General features: G+C 36.3%; 1 protein-coding gene across 2 annotated transcripts in view; it reads right to left on the reverse strand.

Annotated features, from left to right (window-relative positions):
- Spmip7 (sperm microtubule inner protein 7) overlaps positions 1-16830 on the reverse strand; it is a 48581-nt gene that overhangs the window by 21779 nt on the left and 9972 nt on the right. For both annotated transcript variants that reach the window (XM_069996008.1, XM_069996007.1), the window contains exons 3-7: positions 9799-9872; positions 8294-8432; positions 5994-6061; positions 4127-4168; positions 2011-2118 (exon numbers count right to left, since the gene is read on the reverse strand). In XM_069996008.1, coding sequence (XP_069852109.1) covers positions 2011-2118; positions 4127-4168; positions 5994-6061; positions 8294-8432; positions 9799-9872 — 431 coding nt within the window. The remainder of the gene's footprint in view (positions 1-2010; positions 2119-4126; positions 4169-5993; positions 6062-8293; positions 8433-9798; positions 9873-16830) is intronic.

Genomic DNA, 16830 nt, shown 5'->3' on the forward strand with positions numbered 1-16830 from the left:
GACTGGTGAAGAAAAGGGGTAGAGGAGAGAGGGAAGAATGATGGAAGGGTGTCTCTGATCAAGATGCACCAGACACATGAATAAGCATGTTTAATTAAAACCTGAGTGTACAAATATTTGAAGATATTAGTAATAAAATCACAATAACAGGTAGTATCATGTGTAATACTGAAGTTAGTTTGTATTATGGGCACACAATCATTATTATCTCTGTAGTGCTTTGTGCTATGGCTCTGTATGAATTTGTTGACAAGGTTTATCAGTCGTGATAGAGAGTAAAGGTAGCACATCCCTGAGGAATGGCAGTCAGTGGCATAAAAAGAACAGAATTCCTGCTTGAGGCATGCCTTGATTGTCCCAGAGACTATGGTGAGTCTTTTGTAGCCATGAGTCCTGCATCCCCAGATTCAACCAACTACACATCCAAAATACTGGGGGAAAATGTGCCTGTGTCAACGATGCACACATTTTGCTTATCATCATGTCTAAATAATATAGTATAGCAACTGTTCACACACTATATACACTGTATTAGGTATGATAACTCATCTAGAGACAATGTAGAGTACATGAAGGGCAATGTGGGGTTTATGCAAATACTAAGCCCTTTCATACAAGGGACTTGAGTAGCTTTAAGTTTTGGTCTCTGAGTAGTCTTGGAAGCAATCTAAGGTTAACCTCTGAGCCTTAAGATTCACATAGGTAAAAGAATATATATGTCGAAAACGAACTTTACAACTTTGGTTGGGGAGGGGAGGAGGATTGAGTGGGGGAACAGGAGGAGGATGGGAAGGATGGGAAGGGGAAACAAAGGAGGAACCTACAATGCTTGATAAGAAATGTACTCATTATCTTGCCCATGTAATTGTAACCCCTCTGTACAGTATTTTCACAATAAAAAAAGAACAAAAGAATATATAAGTTGTAGGTATAATATATAAAAATATAAGTATATATTAGCATATAGAATATGAATGAATTAATTATATATTAGCATATGCAATATAGATATGTATTTATAATACCAATAGATATATTTCATAACATATATGTTATATAAACCTGGGATACAATTTAATTTTCAACTGTACAGTAGAATAGAAGTGATAAGTATTTAACAGAAAATATGCTTTGGATCTGAATTCTCTTTCCTTTTCTAGCTCACTGTATATCATTCTCTTTGGCTGAAAAAGGAGCAAGCTCCCATCAGCATTGTAATCAAGAAGATGACAAACCTCACTCATTTACTTACTCACAGGAAGCTGTGGTGCTTGCTAGAATAATCTGTAGCTTAGCCATGTTCAGTGAATGTTTGTGAGTGTGTGCCAGTCCTGGGGCTTGAACTCAGGGCCTGGGTACTGTACTTGAGCTTTTGTGCTTACGGCACTAACCACTTGAGCTCTACCTCTTGAGCCACAGCTCAAGAGATAAGAGTCTCACAGACTTTCCTGCCCAGGATAGCTTTGAACTGTGATCCTCAGATCTTAGCCTTCTGAACAGCCAAGCTTACAAACAAGCTTGAGCTATTAGTGCTTGGCTGAGGATCACAGACAGGAAACTCACCATCTTCACAAGCAATGTTCTGGAAAGCAACACTTAGTGCTAAATGATTCTGTTTTCCAGCTTTCATAATGGTTTCATATGATCAGCAGTATCTGATACTTTGTTTCTACCTCATCCTCTTCCTTTCCCTCCCTCCTTCCCGCCCTCCACCTCCCCTCTCTCTCTTCACCACCCACCCATCTTTGGGGATATTTTGGGCAACATGTTCAGGCTGAAGACAATAAACTCACAGAGATGAAGCGATTTGTGCAATGCCCTCAGGAGAGTCCCTTAAACTGAAATATTCTTGTTGATAAACTACACGTCCTTTCAAGAATTTGGTATCTTTCTTCTTAAGCTATGTTCAATAGAAGCCAGGCTATTTTTTCTTCTTCATTTGTATAGATCCCATAACCTACTTCACCCTTAGAAATGAGACAAGTGAAAATAATTGCGTGTGGCACTCACCAGCTGGTGTTTGTGTAAAACAGTTTAGAGTGCCGAGGCTTGGCAAGGGATGTGATGTCTCCATAGGGATTGTCCACGTCATCTGCATTTGTGGACTGCACGTGACCACTGGTAGATTGAAAAGAGGAGAGGACATAGGCATCCTTGTAAGAAATAGTTGAAGATTGTTCTAATGTCTAAAGGCAATTTTATTTGCAGAAAAAGACTAAAAGCTTGAGGCAAAAAAAAATTAAACCAATGCCAGGCATGGTAGCTCAAGCCTTCAAAACCCATAATCCCAGATACAAGGGAGGTGAAGATCTGGAGATGGTAGTTCAAGAACAGACTTGGCAAAAAAGAAGTTCCTGAAACTCCATCTCAATGACTGGGCTTGGTGGGGGCACTACCAGGTATACTTAATGACTGGCTTAAGTGGTATGTACCTGTAATCCCAGCAATACAGGGAAGCACAAGTCACTGAAGTTAGTCCAGGCAAAGTAAGTGAGAACTTACTTTGAAAATAATTAATGCAAAAGGGAGCTGGAGGCATGGGTCAAGTGGTACAGTACTTGCCTCGCAAGCATAAAGTCCTGAGTTCAATCCCTAGTACCATCAATACACACAGACACACAGACACACACACACACACACACACACACACAGACACACACACACACACACACACACACACACACACACACACACACACACAATTTACCTGAAGAAGATAAAAGTGAGTTTTTCTTTTTCAGAGTAAGAGATGCTGTGCTCTTTGATCTGGGATTTGAGCTACAACAAGAGCAAGACCTCTGTTTCTGAGCACAGAAGCCAGCAATGCTTGTACAAACCCTTCCCTTGACAGGGATTGGAAGCCTAACACTCAGAGGAGGGTGGACTCTGCCAGAGATAATAAGGCTCCTATGGGGATGGAAGCCAGGGCAGGTGCCAGGAATACAGGCCATTAGCAATAAGCCCTTGGGAGCTGAGCAAAATAAGGCTGTGCTATTTGGAGATGCTTCTCCAAAGTCTTTGACCACTGGTGGAATCATCAGTAAGCCTGAAGAAACAATAATAAAAAGAGTTCTCTGAACTCCTTTGTTTCAAGATTTCCAATCCCCTGGGCAGACTATATACTTCTACAGAGCCAGATTTAATATGGAAAAATAGGAGTTAGCATCTCCTGTACTTCAGTTTTTAAATTAATTAATTAATGTATGTGTATGTATTTGTTCATTGTATCAGTGCTTGGGCTTGAACTCTAGACTGAGTTCTTGCTTGGCTTTTGGCTTAAGGCTGGATCTCTACCATTTAAATCAGTTTTACTTCCAGGTTTTTTTTTTCCTGTGCTTATCCTGGGGCCTCAGAACCAGGGTGAGCTCCCTTAGCCTTTTCTGCTCAAGGCTGGCATCTATCACTTGAACTTCAGCTCCACTTCTGGCCTTTTTTGGTTAATGAGAGATAAGAGCCTTTCTGGGCTGGTTTCAAACCATGATAATTAAATTTCAGCCTCTTGTGTAGCAAGGATTTCAGTTTTGAGCTACCAGTCCCTGGCTTTGCACTACTTCGGTGTTAATGAACACATAGCATCCTCCCCACCAAGTATCAGATTTTCTCTGGTTTTCACTACTAATGACATCCAAGATATTTAATTTCATAGAAAATCCTACATAGGAAAATAGATGCCACTCATGGTTCTTTTTGATGTAATCAAAACCTTGAACCAATTTTTGAAGAAACTTTTTTTTTTGGTCAGTTGTGGGTCTTAAACTCTGGGCCTGGGTGCTGTTCCTTAGCTCTTCAGCTCAAGGCTAGTACTCTACCACTTGGGCCACAGCGCCATTTCCAGTTTTCTGGTGGTTTATTGGAGATAAGAGTCTCATGGACTTTCCTGCCTGGGCTGGCTTTGAACTGTGATCCTGATTTCAGCCTCCTGAGTAGCTAAGATTACAGGCATGAGCCACCAACACCCAGCTAGAAGAAACTTTTGACATTAAACAAGTAGTGTGTTAGATAGAACAGCATTTGAAATCTGTTAGTACACATCTTGAAAAGTGAATTGCAAACCTGCATGTACCAAAAGCAATAACAATTTAGATATAAATCTGGTGTTTTTAAAATATTGAGTATTATTACTTACGTATAGTAAGGGATATATCTACTTCTAGTACTTGAACTCACACTTGGAGAAAAGAGAATATGGGCAATTAGGTCACTGATATTGTTAATAAACATCAAATTATTATAGCATAATAATAAATAATAAAAGGTCTTCAGAAATATCTCATAAGAATTAACCACTAAAAATTTATAGTTTTAGAATTAATTCACACATTATTTTTCCATTCAATAATGTCACATAAATTGAACCATATAACACATAAATCATTGTGTCTGACTATTTCCATTTACCAGAATATATTTAGGGTGATTCCTAGCTGAACTTGGTGGCTCTCTTCTGCAATCCTGGGGCTGAGGCATGAGAGTAGTGAATTCAAGACAAGATAAATATTAGACCTTATCTCAAAAAAGGAAAATATTTTCCCTGCTGCTGTTTATTTGTTCTTTTTCACTATTAGGTAGTACTCCATTGCATGGTAACACTCTGGTATGCCTATACATTCACCTGATGAAAGGTATCTTGGTTGTTTCTAGATTTTAGAGATTGTAAGTAAAGGTATTACAAAGATTTACACATAGGGTTTTTCTTGAGGGAGGACGGGTCACAGAAGTAAATTTCAATGGGAGAACTCCCTAAGGAGTTCTGATGTATGATATTGCTAAGATATAGAGCTTTCATTGACAGCTGATTTATCAACGAATTAAAAAATATATTGAATCCATGTAAAAGGGAATAAGTATTTATCATGGGGGCTATTTTCTCTTTTGTCACAAGAAACATAATATTGTCCTATTTAGTCCATATTTTACATTTTTAAGAACAGATATTTGAATGGGATTATCAACCAACCCAGCTTTCAGTTTACAGAAAGATCCTAATTATTTTGAATGTTTCAATGTTTTATATGAATTTTGATCACTTAAATTATACATTGGAATCTTTTTGTAGTTTTTCACTAGTTTGATGAAATTATATTTCAAATAATATTAGCCAAAAGGCTTGAACATTATTTTTAAATACAGTTCAATGAAGTGTAAGTTTTCTATACAAGATTCAGCATTAATTTTATATCAGTACATCCTGCCATCATAGGATTGTGGCTCTGTGTATCTTTCATTATTCACCATTTCTTCTAATGGAAAAAAAAATTTCTCAAAGATACTTTGTACTACTTTTACTGAAGAGCAGAGGTACTGTGGGAGCTTGCATTGGTCTTACTTTTATGTCTAGAGCAGATACACAGATTATATCATATTCTTATTTCCAGGATGCATACACACAAACTGTATCATATCCTTACATTTATACATTTCTGCAAATATAATAATCAAAAATGAATTTTAAAAATTAAGAAATGATAACCTGCTTGTGGATTACAAAAATGAAACAAAATAAAATAGTGGCATTTTTAAGGTAGAAATACTAAGGATGCTTTAAAAAAAACTTAATGTACAGAATCAGATATGGGAAAACTAGTAAAAACATACTTTATAACATTAATAAATGCAAAATAATTACATGATACAAGTATTGATAGAAATGAAGTAATAACCCTTTGAGTATAAAGGCAATGGAATACTACAACATTGTAATTGTCTCTCTCTATCACTTGTTTATAAATTACTCCTTGTTTGGGAATGATTGTGACACACTTTCTATTAGAGATTTTCTGGAAGATAAATAGAAATGAAGAGAAAGTAGGTAACCCCAAACAATGGAACTGGGATTTGGGATCTATTCCCAGGACTAGAGGTGTCCACTGGAAGGACACTGAAACTCTCCCATCTGAGAACAGACTTCTCTCCTTTCCCTGTGGGCAAAGGCATGGGTTCTTAATGATAAACATAAGGGAGTGAGAAATCTAGCTTTAGGAGATCACACTTACAAATTGATTGGTTTGACTGGTGTTAAGAAGGATCTTGTCTGAAATCTGTCCCAGAGTCCACCGATCATCTAAAACCATTATCAAAACAAGTGACAGATATTTAATTATCAAATCATTATAATGTCAAGGATGTAAACTTCAGTGTCCTTGCCAATCTTCTCCCTCTGTAACCTAGCCCGGACTCTCTGTGAAGCTTTCTCCAGACATTCCAGTAACTCTGGCCTTGGTTCCAGTACACCCCTGGTCTCTACTTTGCTGTCAGACTTGTTTCTAAATGTTTCCTCACAGCTGGAATCAGGCTCATATCTTCTTCAGTTTGAAGCCCATGTGAAATATCTAATTTCAGATGCACCTTAGCCCCTATCTAAGCCCAGTTCTTAATCTCAGAACAGCAAGTGCCTGGGAAGAAGTGTGGGTATTAGCTAAATTTAACACAAGCAAAATATAACAAAATGACAAGTTTTTGAAAGTTAAACATGCTTTAAAGTAGTCTGGTGCTCTTCAAAAATAAATGAGGCTGCATGGTGCTGGTGGCCCATGCCTGTAATCCTAACTACTCAAGGGGCTGAGATCTGAAAATTACAGTTCTGAGTCAGCCCAGGCAGAAAAATTTATGAGAGTCTTATCTCCAACTAACTACCAAAAAAGTCCAGATCGAGCTGTGGCCCAAATGGTAGAGCATTAGCCTTGAGAAAAAGTGTTCAGGGACAGTATCTAGGCCCTGAGTTCAAGCCTCAGGACCAGCACCAAAAAAAAAAAAATCCATATGAAATTACAATTAACACTAACTTCTATATGAAAATCCCATCTTAGAGTCTTTGCATTTAAAACTCAAATACTTTATATTTCCTCTCATCATTTTTTTCTCTATAAATGTTGAAAAAATTTTATGAGTTAACACTGGCATCTAAAACCTGGAGTTCATAAAATTCTTGATGAGATCCAGGTTTATGCTATTGCAACACACCTGGTTTTATTTTTAGTCCTGGGTATTTTATGTATTCAAAAAGTTCATTATGAACAGTAATCCAACAACTTCTCCAGGCTTTAGCACTGAGTTTCAGCATAAAATAATAGTGTAGAGGCTGGGAAGGTGACTCAGCGGTAGAATGCTTGCCTTCCATGCATGAGGCCCTGGGTTTGATTCCTCAGCATCACATAAACAGAAAAAGCTGGAAGTGGTGCTATGGCTCAAGTGGTAGAGTGCTAGCCTTCAGCTGAAGAGGACAGTGCCCAGGCCTAGAGTTCTAGCCCCATGACTGACCAAAAAAAAAAAAAAAAAAAAAAAAAGAATTGGGTAATCCATGGGAATTAATGGTGCTTTGTAGTATTTGTTAGGAGGTGTAAGCAAGGGCTAAGATGAAACCTAAAGGCTGGTAGGCCTGACACCAAGTCAGGGTGATAGTGACAATGAGATAGTATTTGCAAAAGACAAAGCCAGAACGGAGAATGGCTGACTAGGGCTTGAGGAGAAATTCCTCAGAGAGAGGACAAAATATAGCATGGAGCAAGGGGAAGGAAGGGATAGAGGAGGGAAGAGGGAGAGGAGGGGCAATTAATGGATCACTGGGTTTGAGCATGAATTATTTGGTATGAAGTAGAGATTTCTTTTCATACAAAAATATATATTTGATTAGAGTAAACATGTGTGGTTCACACTCTAGAAAAAGTGCTGTAGCTGTGATATGGGTGTAATAATTCATTTGATCAAGACTTGTTGATTTTCGGAAATGAAAAGAACAGACATTTTACCTGACAGCACAGAATGCATTGCTTTATCGCATAATCAGAGATTATGATTTGTGGATCTTTCCATTTTTGCCTTGAGTTTTGCAGAACTCAGTTCTAGACCCTATTTCCAAAGCCATAATCAGAATAGGTTGTGTATGGGGAAATGGTTTCTTCCCACTTCCTTCATTATGTACTATTCTTTTGCAACTTTGAAAATAACCATAGCATGGATAAGAAGATAATCTTTAATCAATAAATGTGTGGATATTATCAAAATATTAGAAGTTATTGATGGCTTCCTTGACTAGAGAACTTTCAACTCCCTCTCTAATTCTTAGTAGTAACACATTAAGAAAAAACCCAAACAAAGTAGTCATACAAAAGGGTTTCAATTCAACAAGTCAGATGATGAGCACAATGTGTTTTGATCAATGTCACTCCTTCCATTGTCCTCTCCAATCTTTCCTAATTCCATCCATACCATCAAGTTGTATAATATGTGATGGAAGTTTGGGAGTTCAGTTTAGTAAGAATAAGAAAAGTGTTGTTGCCCAGGTATGTTTGATCACCTGTGTCACCGCTGGCTTGTTTTCATATCTGTTCAGTGTGCAGCACTGTGAAACAACATCAGCAGCCTTTTCTAGTGTTGTTTCTTCTGGCTCCAGTTTTGGTAGCAGTATCTTGTCCCAAGGAATATCTTCAAAAGCTCTGGGAAATTGCCATTAAATATACTTTATGCAATATGTACTTTCAATAGGTATAGTTCACAACAGTATCATACATATAGGGCAGCCAGAATTGTAAGTTATTTGGGGTTCATATCATATAGAATATCCATGGCCTCAAAGAGAACATAGCCCAACCCAGAGAACCTGCGTGATATGTTACTTCATCAGGCAAAAGGAATCAAGCCCTTATCATGAAAGTCTTCATTCAAATGAATGGACTATCCTGAAGTCACTACAAAGAGAAACCCTAAAAAGTGGCAGTCTACTAAGTATACTTATTTGATTTGAATGGATTCAGATCTAAAAGGACTATCTCACTGCATAGAGTTCAAAATCTGGTGTTCTTGTTGACATTAGGATAGACCCAGCAAAAATCAACTCTAATTTCATCCTGACTGAAAAACAATCATATTCTCACTCCAAAAGCAAAACTCTCACCAGATAGATGTCTGATCCCTGCTCCTGACCTAGGCAAACTTGGTGATAAAGCTGATCTTTGCATTCTATGGGCAAAGTATATCTTTCCAGATAAGTAATCGGTTTGTAGGGAATTCATAGTACTCCACAAATTCTCCACAAGAAATTGTTTGGATGACTATGCTCTTCAAGCATTGTACTAGGTACTTGGGATACAAGAGTCAATAAGGACTGAGTCACAAATTGGACTGATCATGTAGAAACATGAAGATAAGGGAAATTTATATTAAGAAACTAGATGACAGAGCTGAGGTGTTTGCCTTGTGAGTGCATTTTAAACACAATTTGAGATTTCTGTCATAAAGAAATATTCTTCACTGTCTTTCATTTGCTTTCATATTACCTTAGAAAGAAAGCTTCTAAGATCTTGGCCTGATTCATTCACAGATCCATCTCACAGGCTAGGAGATAGAATCCAGTATTCAATGTATTTGTCAACTGGGTGAGTGACTTCTTTTCCTTTAAGTTTTCTCTGCCATTGTTCTCTGCACTGTTTTATGTCACAGACCCCTCAGCATTTCTTTCTTGTTTTGTTTTTATTCTGTTGTGTGTGTGTGTGCGTGCGTGCACGCACGCGTGTGCGCGCGCACACACACACACAAATGCATCTTTCCTGCTGAGATTAGCTCCAAACCATTATCCTCAGAGCTCAATCTCCTAAGCAGCTATTATATGTGTGAGCTACCAGTTATGATATTCTTGAGGATCCTGACATTTTATCATTTAATCAACATAACTGAAAATGTCTATGTTTGAGATTCTCTGATCTAGATGTTCATAAGATCCACAATACTTCACACAAAACACATGTGTCATTAAGGATTAAGAAATGCATTTTTAAATAAAAATTCTATGGAAGAAATGCTTACTTTTGTGTAGTGGACTTGTAAAATGAATCCTTTGCACTATAGTTGTTTGGTTGGACATATGGCTCACCATTTTCCTAGAAGACATGAATAAGTTGAGAGGACACAAATTATCATTATATTTTATTATATTTTCTATTTTTCTCTTTCTTTACTTTTTTCCCTTTTAAGGGCCATTTGTACAAGATTTTTCTATCAATAAAGTGTATATCAGCTGTGGGCTGGCTAAACTTTCTTTCTCCATCAATTTTCCATGCAAGCTTCTGAAACTGTTTATCACAGCTGAAGACAAGAGTTGTTACAATTTTTTTAAATTTAATTTTATTTTATTTGTGAACATACTGTACAGAGGAGTTACAATTACATGGGCAGGATAATGTGTACATTTCTTACCAAGCATTGCAGCCTCCTCCTTTGTTTACCCTTCACATCCCTTCCCAGCCTCCCCCATCCCCCCCCAATCCCAATCCTTCTCCTTCCCCCCCTTCCCCCCCCCCCACCGACGTTGTAAAGCTCGTACTTCTCATTGTTGCAACAGGTCCTTATCCTTAAACAACTGTATCCTTAAACAACTGGTTTTTCCCCATCTCCTCCACAAGTTATACTGACATCAAATATAGTGAAAGCAGGGGTTATACTGTGGGGGAGGGACATACAAAGCAACAAAGAGATAATCTTATAAATGCGTTAGAAACACATGCATGAAAGAAAAAAACATTAAAATACACATCTAAGGGTTCATTTTCCTGACATCACATTATCTGACCTTTTCCGCTTGACTCATACACATACAAGAGTTGTTACAATTTTGAGGGTTGTTTAACTTGTAGTATTTGAAGCTTAGAATTCTTACAATTTTGAGGGTTGTTTAACTTGTAGTATTTGAAGCTTAGAATTCGTTCTGTGTTAGCTTTGCTAAAGGTATGGGAAGTTTTTGGTGTAATATTGTTTTCCTTGTTTTGCATGGGCTTCAAGTTCTTTGGAGAGTACAGTTTTATACCAACACCATTATATCTGGCTCCCCAAAGTCATAATTTTTGTTATTCTTTACACTCTTGGAAGATAATTAACATTTTAAAAAGTTTTTATTGTGGTGGAAGCTGTTCCTTTTGTTGTCGGTGTTATTTTGTGCTAGTCCTTGGATTTTTAACTCAGAGCCCTGGATATGGTCCCTGAGTTTTTTGTTTTTGTTGTGGCTGTTGTTCAAGGCTAGTTCTCTGTCACTTGAGCCACATCCCTCACCACTTACAACATTTTTTCGTGGTTAATTGGAGATAAGAGTCTTAATAGACTTTCTTGCCCTGGGCTGTGAACTGGACTCCTCAGATCTCAGCCTCCTCGGTAGCTAGTATTACAGGCATGAACCACTAGCACCTAGTTGCTGCTGCGGCAGCTATTGCTTCGTCCTCACCCCACCCCCTTTTCTCCTCTCCTCTTCCTCTTCTACCCTCCTCTTCTTTCTCCTCTTCCTCCTTGTTTTTCCTCCTCCTCCCCCTCATTATTATTTTTGAATAGTTGTATGTAGGAGTTTCAATTCAACCTGTCAATTTACCAGATAGAACGCATCTTGATCAGTGTCATTCCTTCAAACATCCTCCCCTTATCTATCCCAAACCTATCTGTCCTCAAATTACCTGGTTCCATTTTCACATAGGTTCATTGAACATTATGACTATATTCCTCTCTCCATTTGTCTTCCTTACCTCCTCCTTAAGCTCCACTCCCTCAGATAAAACATGTTCCAGCCTCCTAATATTTTTTAGTATGTACTTATTTTTAACTTATTTTTCCTTCTCTCCACTTTTTAAAAAAAATAATTATCCCACATTTTTGCTAACTTTTTGGAAGGATCTTGCTTAGTTCTTGAATTGTATGGTTTTCCTGTGATCTATGTACATATATAATTATATATTGTCTTCCAGGTGTTTACAAAACCACAGATCCACATATATTACTACAATATTTTCTAGTTCTCTTGTGATTACTTCTTCTTTTGCTTATAATTCATTAATCTATTTCCAAATTTTGAATGTACAATTTGGAATGATACTTTATACTCTCAGAATTGTGCTTAAAGAACATACATTGTTATACTTGGTTATAAATAATTGCAGGTGGCAGAGTAACAATGAGTGAAAACAGCAGATGTCAAGTTTAAGTCCTGGTCTCAGAAGAAAAAATACCCAAAAAGTAAAAAATAAAAAAATAAAAATAAGCCAGGTTTGATGGCTCATGCATGTAATCCCAGCAACTCAGGTGGTTGCGATCTGAGGACCACAGTTCAAAGCCAGCTGGAGCAAGAAAGTCTATGAGACTCTTATCTCCAATTAACCAGAAAACTAGAAAATCAGAAGTTGTGTGGTGGCTCAAAATGGTAATGCATTAGCTTTGAGCAAAAGAACTAAGGGCCCCGAGCCCAGAGTTCAAGGCACATGACCAACCAACCATCCAACAAACAAACAATTATATAAAAATAAAAATTGATTCTATTATGTGGTGAAAGCCCAGTGCAAATTTTTATATGTTGTAACTCAGTCCTAAAGCAGAAGTTTAACTGGTTATTTCATAAAATAAAAGACAACATTAAAGCTAATAGTGAGCACTTGTTTTATTACCCAAAGACAACACAAGATTGAAATTAAGCAGCAATCCTAAGAACTTTTATGTAAGTTTTCTAAACTTTAAACAAATGCCCATTGACTGCAGTTGTGACATAACCAATCTGACATATAAAACACTATTTTGTACTATTTATTTGTCTATGTTTTACTTATTTACTAAAAATATTTTATGACCTCTTCAATGTTGACTAATCTAAAAATAGATTATGGCCATTTCAAATTTTCTCTGCATTTTTTTGTAAAATATTTTTCTAATTAACTAGGAAAAATTATAAATTATAAAAAATCATAAATAGGAAGTGGCGCTGTAGCTCAAGTGGTAGAGCGCTCGCCTTGAGCTGAAGAGCTGAGGGACAGCACCCAGGCCCAGAGTTCAAGCCCCACGGCCGACCAAAAAAAAAAAATCATAAATATCACAAAATTAATGTGTTTGAAAGCAATATGTTTGAAATGAGTACAATTATTTCTGGCCAAAAATATCAGGGTAAATTGTATCAGTGCAAATAGATTTCTATGGAGATTCCTATCAGCAGGAATTATGAAGTATATTGAGTTAAGCATGCAGAAATTATCAAATTGAAATTTTGTGCCCTTATCAGTGATATTATTCTTCCTTAGCCAATTTCTTCTTCTGAACTTGTGATTTAGTTTTTGCTGGAAGTGCTTTGAATTTATGTCTCAGTATTTTCTGGTGGTTCCCATTCTTGTTTATCATCATCATTTTGGCATATCATTGAATATGATATCTGGATTTTTCTCTAGTACATATCTTCCACTTCTTTAATCTTTTAAAATATTACTTCTAATTTATTTTCGGGGACAGTATTGAGGTTAGAATTCAGGACCATGCACTTGGTAGACAAACACTGTCCATGAGGACTCTAGCTCATTTTGTTTTTTAGGTTAATTTTTTTAGATAGGATCTCATATTTTTGTCTGGAGCGGGCCTACACTATGACTCATCTACCTATGAGTTTTAGAGCTTTAGACACACACCACCAAGTCTGGGTTATCTGTTGAGATAGGATCTCACTTTTTGCCCAGGCTAGCCTTGAACCATTCCTTTTCTGATCTACAATTCCTGTGAAGCTAAGAATACAGGTGTGAGCTCCATGTGTGGTCTTGTTAACTGTTACCTTTGTACGTTATGTATATGCATTTTCTTTATAAAATGTTTTGAATTCTAGGTCCTCAGGCTTTTCAGCTACTTGATTTGATAAATTCATGTCTTCATTATCTAGTCTATTCTCTTGTCTGTTTGTCATCTTTCTGTTGCTGTCCTTTCCATGTTCTTAGAATCTGATCCAATGGAAATTCTAACTTCTAACTCTGAATATTTTTTAGATTCTTTGGACAAGTCTAATGACATTGAAGCAGGATTAATTTTTGTTCTAAGAAATTGTTGTATCATTACCACAATAGAATATTTAATATCATTGTATCATAAATGTTTTACTTTCTTAGAAAGTACTCAACAGGGCCAAAGGTTATTGACACCAAATTTTCAAATAATGTGATTATTAAAAACTTTGTGAAAAAGTGGACTTTGAGAAATATTCTTTTCTTATGTCCTTTATACTTTGGCTTTCTGTTGAGACTTTTGTTGCCACGAGTGTAGTATTCAAGTTAACACTTAGCAACCTTAATGTACAGTAGATGATGTGTAAGCAGATCTTCAGAAATAAAAAAGATGTAAAAATTGTACCTCAATATGTTGCTCCTGTCTTATTCTTTCTTTCATCTATTTCTAGAAATCCAAATAAGAACTTTCTCCTTTTTTACTTATATCATCTTCTTTCTTATGATATCATCTATGTTTCTGATTCTCCTGTATTTTCAATATTTTTATATATTTATGTGTCATATTGAATAGTTTCTTGTAATTTACTTATCAGGGTCCTAATTTTTTCTCTAGGTCTAATCTATTATATCATCAACCACATTCTTGTTTTACTACGCTTTTCAGTTTGGAAGTTCTTTTACTATAATTACTCTAATTTCTATATTCTATTTTCTTTATGAAACTAAAGACATTGCAAGTTTTACAAGTTCATTTTTCTTCTTTAACATTTTATACATAATTTCAACCTTTTGAATCATTGTGTATCTCTTTGTGTTTTTGTTTTCTCATATTTCTTGATTCTCATGCTAATGTTTTTGTTATTTGTTTTGATCTTGTATTATTTTTTAAAATTTATTCATGAAAAAAAGACTTTGAGAATTAATAAAATATTTTCTTTCAAAGAAGAACTTGATTTGTTTCTGTCTTCTCTCTGGGCACAAACTAATATTACCTTAAAATTGTACTTCAGGACCTGATGTCTTGTTTCTATCAGGATTCAGTCTTTAGGGGACTGTTGATCTTTATTTCTATTTACTGGATTTTATGTATTTCTTACAAATATAGTTAGGTTTCATGGATCAACTTTTTATCTTTTATTCCTATGACACTACCTAGAATTTACTCAAATCATTTTCAGTTACTTAATTGTAGGAAAATTCCTACAAGGCCAAAGAAGTATAAATGCTATAATTCAATTTTAGAATTTCCATCCTCTTGTTGGTCTAGTAAACTCTTGGTACCTTTTTAACTTTTGATAATTAGCAAAATATTAATTCATTGTTTTGCTGCTGGAAAAATTGGTCTATGGTACTAAGTTTCTGGTAGGAGTAAAATATCCTGATTATTTTTCAGTCATTTAAATGTCTACACTTATTTTAAATTTAAACAAATATACCTGCTGGGTGCCAGTGGCTCATACCTGTAATCCTAGCTACTCAGGGGGCTGAGAGCTGAGGATCATGGTTCAAAGCCAGCCCAGGCAGGAAAGTCTGAGAGACTCTTATCTCTAATAAACCACTCAGAAAACTGGAAGTAAATGGGAAGAGCTCTTGCCTTGAGCTGAAGAGCTGAGTGATAGCGCCCAGATCCAGAGTTCAAGCCCCATGACCCACTAAAAATAAAACAAAAAACCAAAAAAAAACCCCAATGTACCTCAAAGCATTCCATTGTGAAGGTTCTAGTTTAGAATTCTAATTCTTTAGTAACCAGAGTGTGGAGCCTTGCCAAAAATTTGTAACATAGACAAAAAGAGTGCCCAATGTTTCAACATCTTACAATGTTCACTTTTCTTTGTTTAATAAACAAATTACCTAGAGGAGGAATGGATTCCTTGATGTATTTGGAGATAAAATAAGTGAAAATAACAAATGTAAATTTCAATTGTCTATACAATCCTATTATGTATTTTATATAGTTTCATAGTAATCCTAAACATGTTAAGTTACCCTTCTTATAAAAATACAAATCTCTGTCATAGCTGCATGGCACTGGTGACACATACTTCAAATAACATCACAGCTTTGTACTGTTTGTTTCCTGACTACAGGTTTCATTCAGTAAACTGTGGCTCTGTGTGGGGTATGTTTCACTGCCTTTTATGGCAATATTTAAAAAAGTGACTGTGAAGGAGAGGTGGAGATAGAGGAAGTCAACATAACTCTGTAACTACAGGTAAGTTCTCAGATTAACTCTGGAAGAAGTATGTACAGGGGTTGTAAAGAATCAATAGTAACTGATTGTTTTAAAATGCATTAATGTCAGACACCAGTGGCTCATGCCTGTAATCCAAGCTACTCAAGAGGTTGAAGTCTGAGCATCATGGTTCAAAATCAGCCCAGGCAGGAACATCCATAAAACTTATCTCTAATTAACTATCAAAAAAAGCCATTTGGAGGTGTTGTGGCTCAAATGGTACCATTGAGCAGAAAAAAATGCTCAGAAACAGTAGCCAGGTTCTGAGTTCAAGCCCCAGGACCAGCACGCCACAAAAATAATGCATTCATGTCTTCACTGCTAATGACTATAGGATGTCTTTTGGAGGGGGAGGGGATGAACTTCTAAAATTATAATGTGATGATGGTTGCAAGATACTGTGGACATAGATATTAAATTGTACACTTCAAATAGGTGAGTTTTATTATTTGAAATATATATAATAAAATTATTTTAAAAAACCCTTTTCATGTCTCTATATCTCCTAGAGGTCTTCATGTGTTCTTGAATGTAAATTGTTAAGAAGCTATAAAGTACATGTAGGAAATTAAGAACATAATTCTTAAATTCAGCTTTACAATTCAGTCTTTAAAATTATCATGGGGCCTTGAGCTTCTCAAATGCTAAGGAAATCACAAAATTACCTTGTTTAGCAGCAGAGACTGAGACAGGTTGCTCAATTAATATATTGTGTGTTTCCTTTGTTAAAGTGAGTGAGGAGAGTGGGGTTGGATGAGGTCAAGGAGAAGCAACCGAAGCTCCTAAGAATACAGACTCAGCTGAAGACTGACTCTAAGTAGTCTCCCTCAAGGGAGTCATTGACCAACATTTGAGGCACTCTGTGGATGGGTGCAGTCC

Source organism: Dipodomys merriami, unplaced genomic scaffold, assembly GCF_024711535.1.
Source record: "Dipodomys merriami isolate MVZ:Mamm:240054 unplaced genomic scaffold, mDipMer1.0.p SCAF_5, whole genome shotgun sequence".
Classification (NCBI taxonomy): domain Eukaryota; kingdom Metazoa; phylum Chordata; class Mammalia; order Rodentia; family Heteromyidae; genus Dipodomys; species Dipodomys merriami.